The 10,168-nt window shown below is 36.1% G+C and overlaps 2 protein-coding genes and 1 pseudogene across 3 annotated transcripts; all 3 read left to right on the top strand.

The window, feature by feature from the left end:
- On the top strand, positions 811-2,728 carry LOC18779951 (annotated as a pseudogene).
- Positions 3,586-6,286, top strand: LOC18778390 (F-box/LRR-repeat protein At4g14103). Of its 2 annotated transcripts, none has more exons than XM_020563246.1 (4): positions 3,586-3,794; positions 4,143-5,124; positions 5,634-5,768; positions 5,847-6,286. In XM_020563246.1, the coding sequence occupies exons 2-4, from the start codon at positions 4,153-4,155 to the stop codon at positions 6,132-6,134; spliced, it is 1,395 nt and encodes a 464-aa protein (XP_020418835.1). In that variant the 5' UTR covers positions 3,586-3,794; positions 4,143-4,152; the 3' UTR covers positions 6,135-6,286. The 2 variants fall into 2 exon arrangements, with proteins under 2 accessions (XP_020418835.1, XP_020418836.1); XM_020563247.1 differs by having other exon boundaries at positions 5,716-5,768; positions 5,847-6,058.
- On the top strand, positions 7,082-9,928 carry LOC18779377 (F-box/LRR-repeat protein At4g14103). The gene is made up of 4 exons (XM_020563245.1): positions 7,082-7,284; positions 7,641-8,667; positions 9,183-9,317; positions 9,405-9,928. The coding sequence occupies exons 2-4, from the start codon at positions 7,651-7,653 to the stop codon at positions 9,774-9,776; spliced, it is 1,524 nt and encodes a 507-aa protein (XP_020418834.1). The 5' UTR covers positions 7,082-7,284; positions 7,641-7,650; the 3' UTR covers positions 9,777-9,928.

The following is a 10,168-nucleotide window of genomic DNA, read 5'->3' as shown; positions in this document are numbered from 1 at the left end:
CCCACCCAAGAATTGAATTCCTCCGAAATTAGGAATTCAATTCCTAATTTTGTATGGACCCCACTTACTTTTTAATTCCTTGATGTGAAGTAAACACATGAATCCTGCATAGATGGAATTCAATTCCTAATAAGAATTCTAATTCCTGATTAGTAAACATACCATTAATAGAAATTAAGGAGGCAACCAATCAAATCAAGTTTTCCACAAAAAATGTCTTTTTGCCAACCAGCAAGAAACTAGGAAAATAATAGCTTTGGTTTTTATATGACCCAAATTGATAATAACTCAAAACGAAGTTGGAGTATCAAGCCGTACTTGTCTCAGGTTTGCAAAGAAAAATTTATATTTGTGGTGTTTGCTCAGCTGTTATTTTCCTACAACTTGCTTCAAGATTTTTATTTCTTTACAAGTAAGATTTTCTAATGTTATAATTTTTCCCTTCTTATTACTTATGATTCAGTATAACTTTTTTATGCATATATAATTGCTTTGTGCCCTGTTAATGTTGAAAGATTGTAAATTTTTTTATATGCATTTGGTGCACATGAAATCCTATCTCGGCTAACAACATTCATGATTTCTTTTTCTTAGATTTTCTCACTGTTTCTCAGCAACCAATCACAGTTTTTTTTTGCTATTCGTTTCAACTACTTTTTCTTCATAACCCTATGACTTTGTAAAGTCTTGCCCCTTGCGTTGTTTATCTGTGAACAACTTATAATCTTTCTTTCAGTTGTTAATCTAGAAGATAGCTGTGAAGGCATGGTTTAAAGTTTCTAACTAGAAAAAATGTACAGGGACATAAAAATGGGTTCGAAATCAAAGCCTGTCAGACTAAAAAAGAAGCCAAAGCGTCAAGACAGTGTTAAAGATAGGATCAGTGAGTTACCAGATGCAATTCTTTGTCACATACTTTCCTTCATTCCAACAAAATATGCTGTGAGAACTAGCATTCTGTCTACAAGATGGAAGAGGATATGGGCTTCTGTTCCCGTTCTAGACTTCGAATATAAAGCTTTGTCTGTTTTGTTTCCGTGGACAGAGGGATATAAGTCTGAGTCCTATGCTCTCTTTTTGACTTTTGTTGATCGTGTTCTTTCCTCCCGTGACCCGTTAGATATTCAAAAATTTCGTCTTCATTGTTACTGCAGCGATGAGGATTTCTCTCGCATTGATGGTTGGATTCGAACCGTCATTAGGCATAATGTTGTTGAACTTGATCTTCATGTCGAAATAAATAATGATGAAGGTGGCCAGATTGTGGAGTTGCCTCAATGCGTTTTCATGTGCAAAACACTGGAGGTTTTGAAGGTGAAGTCAAATTGTATTGCATATGCTCCTCCTACATCAGGGTGTTTTCCAAGTCTCAAGTTCCTACACGTCAGTGTTGATTATCCTGATAATGACTCAATGGAAAAGATTTTTTCTTGCTGCCCTGTTCTTGAATGTTTGACTATAGATGGACTTCTTGGATTCAATGATGTTTTGAATTTCAACATCTCTGTGCCTTAACTAACGACGTTGAGACTGGAACTAAACCAAAGCTGTTTTGGTCAAGATAGTAAGCACAATTTTTTTTATAAATTGCCCAAAGCTTGAAAGCCTTGATATCAAGCAGGATATTTTGTCAAAGTATTCATTCGAGAATGTAAAATCTTTGGTCAAAGCAAATGTCAATCTCTGGTGCCATTATGTGAATCACCAGCATGCCTTTTCTAACAGAGCAACTGCGCTTCTGGGTGGATTTTCCAATGTGAAGTACCTGTCTCTTTCAGCTCATTTTTTGGCGGTAAGTATGCCCTAACTCACTCCTTTTACTCAATGTTTAGTAGAGAGGAGTATAGGAAGGAGAGGAGGGTAGCATGCAAGCCCATATTTTGAATCCCTCTAAGTTGGACAGATTAAAGACATAAATGGTTATTTAGTTTTGGTTTAGGAAGGAAATAATTAAGAAATAGAAAGCAACTGAAAAATCTGTAGACATTTCCTTCCATAATATTCTAAACTTCATGATGAAAAAACATATCCCTAGCAGGCATGTCCCCCTCCCCTTGTAGTTTAGACTATCGCTTGTTTTTTTATATAAAAAAAAGGAGTGTGTGTACTGAAAGTAGTGTCTTCCATTTTGGTGTTTTATGATTTGCAATAGCATGCTGCTATGCATAAGTAAATGTTTAATTCATGCATGAGTTTATGTTTGATTAGTATTTTATCTTTCACGAAGGGTGGCTGTCTGCCTGCATTTGATAATTTGAGTGAATTGAAGCTGGTTCTTCATGATTGCTATCACTGGGATTTGCTAACAGAGCTGCTCAAGAGATCACCTAATCTGGAATATCTTGTCGTGGAGCATAAAGAAGTAAGATGCACTTTCACTCATGCTAAGTCCTACCAACATGCATCTCTTTACTATTCTCATTTCATTCATACTTTGCAGAACATATCATGTTCCGGGGATTACAAAAAGCACGAAAACTACTCGAAACATGTCTTATACTCAGAGCATCGATGGAGAAAGCCAGAATCTGTGCCTGTTTGTCTGATATCACACCTCAAGACTATCACCATAAGGGGATACAAGGGATACCCGCATGAGAAGAAAGTGGCTAAGTATTTGTTGAAGAAGGGTCAAGTTTTGAGTGAGATGACTATTTGTAATGACTTATCCAAAGATTTTGCAATGTCTCGAAGGGCTTCAAGGGCTTGTCAACTTGAATTTATCTGAAGTTTTTATTTTGTTAGTCCAATATTGGGTTTTAGATGGATTCTGTTATCAAAGTTGTAAATCAGAGAAACCCCCTTTGTTGATCAAAAGATGGATCGATTTGCCGATGTTTCTTTTGTATTTTGTAAATTTCTTATCCACTTTTTATTTCTATTTAACTTTCAATGGAAGGGCCCGGGGTTAATTCATCTTCATTGAACCATATTTTGCATTTTTTGTTTAGAGGGGGATATACAGGGAATTGAAGGTTTGCAATGTAGGAGCATTAAGCTGCTTCTAATTAATTGTCGTTTAATTTTTTACACAAGTCTTTCTAGTCAGAATAAGAGTGTCAAATGCTATTCATTTTATTCACTATCCCAAAACGTAATTAAGTTGGTTTTGGTTTGAAGCGTAAACAAGGAAATCAACAGAGATGGTCAAATTGGTCAATATGTTTTACAAAGTTTACAATTTATAGACATTTTGTTATTTTTTATTAAGTTGAAATCAACAAGTTGCCAATAAAAAAGCCAAACCAAACTAATTTAAAATCAATAACTTGCCAATATATTTTAGTGTTTAATCACCTTGATTACGACTCTTTGCCATCAATACTAAACTTGCTTCTTTAAAAAAGTAAAAATAAAAACTGCACTTAAAAGAAAGATAACATAGTTATAAATTGTAAATTGTGGGAAATACAGCGATCAATTTGGCTAAATTTCCTTAGTGATTAAGATGAATTTTTGTGCAAAACCCATTAACTATTTAACCCTTGAATTTAATGGTATTCATTTCTTATTCCAATGTTACAAAATTCTCTGTTTAAATGAGAAAAATTGGGGGTGCAAAAACCGAAACAAATGCTCAAAGCCAGACCCAAGCAGCTGTTATCGAGAGAAAAGTGCATAAAAGGCTCGAGATTTCTCAAAGAAGCCTTCACACACTAACACAGATGGTCAAAGCGTCGTCGTACCTGTGGTTATCATTTTATTAGCCTTTCCCGCCGTTTCTCGATAACCAAGCAGAGCTTTTACTATTCCCTCTCACTAGGGCTTTAATCAGCTATCTCAGAACGTTTCAGGTACTTTTTCTTCATAACCCTTTGGCTTCTTCCGTACCATCTGTATGGTTACAGAGAAACTGAGAAATGATTCATGGAAATTTCAAGTCTTTCCCTTTTGCGTTGTTTATCTGTGAAGAACATAATATTTCTTTCGGTTGTTAATTCTAGATTGAATATGGGTTCTGGAAAAATGTTGTCTTTTCTGGTTCTGTTTGTTTCCATTGAAAAACCTTCTATGGAAAGTAGAATTTCATGCGTAGATAGCTGTGAAAGTAAATGAATGGTTTAAAGCTTCTATGTAACTAGACGGGGTGTGCTGCGTGAATTAAGATTATTAGTATTTAATTTTTTTGAAAACATGTACAGGGACATAAACATGGGTTCGAAATCAAAGCCTCTCAGACTAAAAAAGAAGTCAAAGCGTGAAGAAATTGTTAAAGATAAGATTAGTGAGTTACCAGATTCAATTCTTTGTCACATGCTTTCCTTCATTCCAACAGAATATGCTGTGAGGACCAGCATTCTGTCTACAAGATGGAAGAGAATATGGGCTTCTGTTCCAAATCTAGACTTCGAATATAGAGATGACTCTGTTTTGTTGGCAGATGAATATGATTCTGAGTCCTATGCTGGCTTTTTCACTTTTGTTGATCGTGTACTTTCCTGCCGTGACCCTTTAGATATTAAAAAATGTCGTCTTCATTGTGACTGCCGCAAAGAGGATTTCTCTCGCATTGATGGTTGGATTCGAACTGTCATTAGGCATAATGTTGTTGAACTTGATCTTAATGTTAAAATAGGACTTGATGAAGATATTGACCAGCCTTTGGAGTTGCCTCAATGCGTTTTCATGTGCAAAACACTGGTGGTTTTGAAGGTGAATTCAAATTGTATTACATACACTCCTCCTACATCAGGGTGTTTTCCAAGTCTCAAGTTCCTACATGTCAGTGTTGAGTATCCTGATAATGACTCAATGGAAAAGATTTTTTCTTGCTGCCCTGTTCTTGAATGTTTGACTATAAATGGAATGCTTGGATTAGATGATGTTTTGAATTTCAACATCTCTGTGCCTGAACTAAGGAGGTTGAGACTGGAATTGAAACTGGACTGTGTTTATAATGTAGATATTAAGCACACTTTTTTTGTAAATTGCCCAAAGCTTGAAAGCCTTGATATCAAGCAGGATATTTTGTCAAATTATTTATTCGAGAATGTGAAATCCTTGGTCAAAGCAAATGTCGATATCTGGTACCATTTTGAGCATGACCAGCATGCCTGTGCAACTGCGCTTCTGGCCGGATTTTCGAATGTTAAGTACCTGTCTCTTTCAGCTCGTTTTTTGGAGGTACGTATGTCCTGACTCACTCCTTTTACTCAATGTTTAGTAGAGAGGAGTATGGGAAAGAGAGCAGGGTAGCTTGAAAGAGAAGAAAGAGAGATATGTGATCCCTTCATCTGTAGGAAGACTGGAGGGTTGAGGCATGCATGCAAGCCCATTTTCGAATCCCTCTAAGTTGGACAGATTAAAGAAATAAATGGTAATTCGGTTTTGGGTTAGGAAGGAATTATTAAAGAAATAAAATCACATACAAAACAACTTACGAAAAGTTTGTCGACATTTCCTTTCATGATATTCTAAACTGCAGAGGGAAAACCACATCCCTAGCATGCCACCTTTTCCATTCCCTTTACTTTATGTAGGATGCATGTATGTTTTCTATGTACCGAAAGTAGTGTTTGTACTGCCTGTGTTCCAATTTGACAATATATGATTTGGAATGTTATGCCATGCATAAGTAAATGTTTCATTCATGCATGAGTTTATGTTTGATCAGTATTTTTTCTTTCACGAAGGGTGGTTGTCTGCCTGCATTTGATAATTTGAGCGAATTGAAGCTGGTTCTTTATGATTGCTATAACTGGGATTTGCTAACAGAGTTGCTCAAGAGATCACCTAATCTGGAGTATCTTGTTGTGGAACATAAAGAAGTAAGATACACTTCCACTCATGCTATGTCGTACCAACATGCATCTCTTTACTATTCTCATTTCATGCATACTTTGCAGTACCGGGGATGTGATGAGGATTACGAGGAGCACGAAACGTACTCGAAACATGTCTTATACTCAAAGCAGCGATGGAGAAAACCAGAATCTGTGCCTGTTTGTCTGATATCACACCTGAAGACTATCACCATAAGGGGATTCAAGGGATACCCGCATGAGGAGAAATTGGCTAAGTATTTGTTAAAGGAGGGTCAAGTTTTGAGTAAGATGACTATTTATAATGACTTAGCGAAAGAATTTTCAATGTCTCAAAGGGCTTCAAAGGCTTGTCGAGTTGAATTTATCTGAATGTTTTATTTTGTGAGACCAGTATTGGGGTTTAGATGGATTCTGTTATCAAAGTTGTAAATAAGAGAAACACCTTTGTTGATCTTAAGATACATTGGCCTATGTTTGTTTTGTATTTTGTAAATTTCTTATCCACTTTTTATTTCTATTTAACTTTCAATGGAAGGGCCCGGGGTTAATTCATCTTCATTGAACCATATTTTGCATTTCCTCTTATTTAAAAGGAGATATACAGGGAATTGAAGGTTTGCAATGTAGGAGCATTAAGCTGCTTCTAGTTAATTGTCGTTTAATTTTTTATACAAGTCTTTCTAGTCATAATAAGAGTATCGAATGCGATTCATTTTATTCACTATCCCAAAACGTTTAGGCCCCGTTTGGTTCATGGAAAAGGAGGCTTGGGAATGAGAATTCAATTGTTTTCCCATGTTTGGTAAGTCCAGTCATGAGAAATGGTTGCCTGGCACGTGGAAAATTAAGATGGAAAGTGAAGCCTTCCTCTTAACTTGAGTTTTGTTTTCCCTTCTGATGAGAAAATTTGGAAAAATGAACCAACATTCGATGCACAATTTTCATGACTATTTTGTCCTTATGAACAATTTATAATTACAATGTATCATTAAATGCATTCTTTTTTTATTTGATTTAATATGGGTATAATTGGAAAATTATACAAACTTTGTTTTCCATTCCTACTCAAAACAAACATGAGAAATGAAACAAAGTGATATCTCCCGGTTACTTTTTCGACATTACCAAACGTGGGAAATGAATCTTTCATTCCCATTCCTTAGGAAATGACATGGGAAGTTATTTCTCCTCAAATCCATTCCGTAAACCAAACGGGGCCTTAACATGCAAGCATTAAAAACGTAATTAAGTTGGGTTTGGTTTGGTTTGAATCCCAAACGTTTAATATGCAAGCATTAAATGAAAGAGACGGTGCATATAAAGCTCGAGTTTTCCTGGAGAAGTTTCACATTTTTCATTTCGTAGTCGCAAGTCGCAACTCGCAACAGAGATGGTCAAAGCGGCGTCGTACCTGTGGTTACAATTTTCTTAGCCTTTCCCGCCGTTTCTCGACAACCGAGCAGTGCTTTTACTATTCGCTCCCACTAGGGCTTTACTCGGCCATCTCAGAACGTTTCAGGTACTTTTTCTTCATAACCCTTTGGCTTCTTCCGTACCATCTGTTTGGTTACCGAGAAACTGAGAAATGATTCATGGAAAGTTCCAAATCTTTTCCTTTGCATTGTTTATTTGTGAAGAAAATGTAATCTTTCTTTTCAGTTGCTAATTCTAGATCGAATATGGTTTCCAGAAAAAATTTCGTTGATGATCGTTTTTCTTGGGTCTGTCTGTTTTCATCGAAAAGCTTTTCCCTAGAAAGTAGAATGTCATATTTCTTCATACATGAATAGTTTAATGTTTCTAAGTAACTGAACAGAGACATAAAAATTAGGAGTTTTTAGTTTTAATTATTAATTTTTTAATCTAAATGCACAGAGACATAAAGATGGGTTCGAGGGTAAAGGGTCTCTTACTAATGGGTGGGAAGATACCAAATAAGAAGTCAAATCCTCCAGCAAGAGTTGAAGACAAGATCAGTAAATTACCAAATGAAGTACTTTGTCACATCCTTTCGTTCCTTCCAACAAAATATGCTGTGAGGACCAGCATTCTCTCTACAAGATGGAAGAACGTATGGGCTTTTGTTCCCAACCTAGACTTCAAATATGTAGAAGCCAAGTCTTATTTTTTCAACAAAAAGAAAGACAAGTCTACCTCTGCTGGTTTCTTCACGTTTGTTGATCGTGTGATTTGCCTTCGTGGTTCAGCTGATATTAAAAAATTCTGTCTTCATTGTTCCTGTGGTAGTAAGGATTTCGCTGGTATTGATGGTTGGATTCGAACTGCCATCCAGCATAATGTTGTTGAACTTGATCTTTGTTTTGAAACAACAGATAAAGACCTGGCTTTTGAGTTGCCCCAATTCATTTTCATGTGTAAAACACTGGTGGTTTTGAAGTTGAGGTCAAACTGTATTACCAATGCTCCTCCTGCGTCAGGGTGTTTCCCAAGTCTCAAGATTCTCCATGTCAGAGTTGAATATCCTGTTAATGATTCGATGGAAAAGATTTTTTCTTGCTGTCCTGTACTTGAAGATTTGACTATAGATGGACTTTTGACTATAGATGGACTTCTTGGCTCAGATGATGTTTTGAATTTCAAGATATCTGCTCCTGAACTAAAGACGTTAAGATTGATCTTGCCTCATAGAAAATGGGTTGGCGATCATGATCATCAGTACTGTTTTCTTATTAATTGTCCAAAGGTTGAAAACATTGATCTCAAGCAGGATATTTTATCAAAATATTTATTCAAGAATGCAAAATCCCTGGTCAAAGCCAGTCTTAATCTCTTTAGCCATGCTGTGGCGGATCTACAGCCCGACTTTTCTAACCGTGCAAATGCACTTCTGGCTGGAATTTCCAATGTTAAATATCTTTCTCTATCAGCTCATGTTTGGGAAGTAAGTATGCCCTAACTTGTTCCTTTTAAACTTTGTTTGTAGAGAAGATTATAGGATGGGACGAAGGGATGGTTGGAAGAGAGGAAGGATATGTGCTCCTTTTGCAAAGAGGAAGACTGGAGGGGTGAGGAATGCATAGGGGTCAATATTTTCAATCACTTCGAAGTTGGACATATTGAAAGAATGAAACAAACTAAATAGTAATTTGCTTTTGGTTTGTATAGGAAGTGGAAAAGATGTTGATCTGTAGTTACATGAGGAGATTCTCATTTTATCTCTTATTTTCTTATCTTCCTTTTGGGAATCATCTTATTCCCTTTTAGGTACCAGAGAAATGAAGAAAATCTTAGCCGAGGGAAAAACACTTCACTTGCATGCCCTCTATTCTATTTCTTTTAAAATTTTCCTTACTTATCGATCTTTTTTTCTCTTTGTACCAAACATAGTGTTCGTAACTGAAATCCTGTTTCCATTTTGGCAACTTATGTTTGATCAATACTTCATCTGTTATGAAGGCTTGTTGTGTCCCTGCTTTTGATAATTTGAACGAATTGAAGCTGGTTCTTCATGATTGCTACAACTGGGATTTGCTAACAGAGTTGCTCAAGAGATCACCTAATCTGGAACATCTATTCTTAGAACATGAAAACGTAAGATGTATTTCTACTCATGTTATGTGATATCAACAGCAGATCTATAAGGTTCCCATTTCATTCATTCTTTTAAATGATTGTCAGGATGAAGAATGTATATGCTCGGACGAAGAATACTCAGAGGATGGATCCTCAAAGGAAGAATACTCGGAGGATGGATGCTCAAATGCTGAAAAATGGAATACCCCAGACTTTGTGCCTATATGTTTGGTGTCACACCTCAAGACTGTCTCCATAAGGGGATTCCAAGGGCACCTGCATGAGAGGGAAGCGGCAAAGTATTTGTTAGAGAATGGTGAAGTTCTGCGTAAGATGACTATTTATACAGGTGATTTTCTGCCTGCAAAAGAGAAGATATACAAGGAATTTTCAATGTTTCAAAGGGGTTCAAGGACTTGCCAGGTAGAATTTATCGAAGAAGCAGGTTCTAGCTTTGACAACGATTATGTTTACTAATTCCAATTCTGGGTTTTAGAAGGAATCGAATTTATACAAGTGCAATTTTTAGCGTTTGTAACGATTTTATTTTGGAAGTCCAATTCTGTCTTAGAAGGATTCTGCTATGAAATGAAAGTTGCAAATTCAAGAAACTTGTTTGTTGATCTTAAGATGAATCTATGTGCAGTTTTTTTTTTCCACTGAATTTCTTATCCACTTGTTTAGCTTCTTTGAAGATGGTTAATCTGCAATGGAGGAGTAGATGGTTAATTTCCATTAGGAGCCAAGTATAGACAAGCAGAATCAACAAACCAAATCTACAAAATAGCTATTGGTCTAGCGATATATTTATTTCCATTTTGTTGAGAGAGGTTACAAATTAAAATCATCCTCCGACGAGTAAAATAACA

Source organism: Prunus persica, chromosome G4, assembly GCF_000346465.2.
Source record: "Prunus persica cultivar Lovell chromosome G4, Prunus_persica_NCBIv2, whole genome shotgun sequence".
Classification (NCBI taxonomy): Eukaryota; Viridiplantae; Streptophyta; class Magnoliopsida; order Rosales; family Rosaceae; genus Prunus; species Prunus persica.
The sequence above is the reverse complement of the archived record's forward strand: the minus strand, read 5'-3'. Positions and strand labels throughout refer to the sequence as shown.

Coding starts and splice junctions, on each gene's coding strand:
- LOC18778390 (XM_020563246.1), top strand. CDS start 4,153: ATGGGTTCGAAATCAAAGCCTCTCAGACTAAAAAAGAAGTCAAAGCGT. Junction 5,125..5,633: donor TTTCAGCTCGTTTTTTGGAG/GTACGTATGTCC, acceptor TCTTTCACGAAG/GGTGGTTGTCTGCCTGCATT. Junction 5,769..5,846: donor TTGTTGTGGAACATAAAGAA/GTAAGATACACT, acceptor CATACTTTGCAG/TACCGGGGATGTGATGAGGA.
- LOC18779377 (XM_020563245.1), top strand. CDS start 7,651: ATGGGTTCGAGGGTAAAGGGTCTCTTACTAATGGGTGGGAAGATACCA. Junction 8,668..9,182: donor TATCAGCTCATGTTTGGGAA/GTAAGTATGCCC, acceptor TCTGTTATGAAG/GCTTGTTGTGTCCCTGCTTT. Junction 9,318..9,404: donor TATTCTTAGAACATGAAAAC/GTAAGATGTATT, acceptor AATGATTGTCAG/GATGAAGAATGTATATGCTC.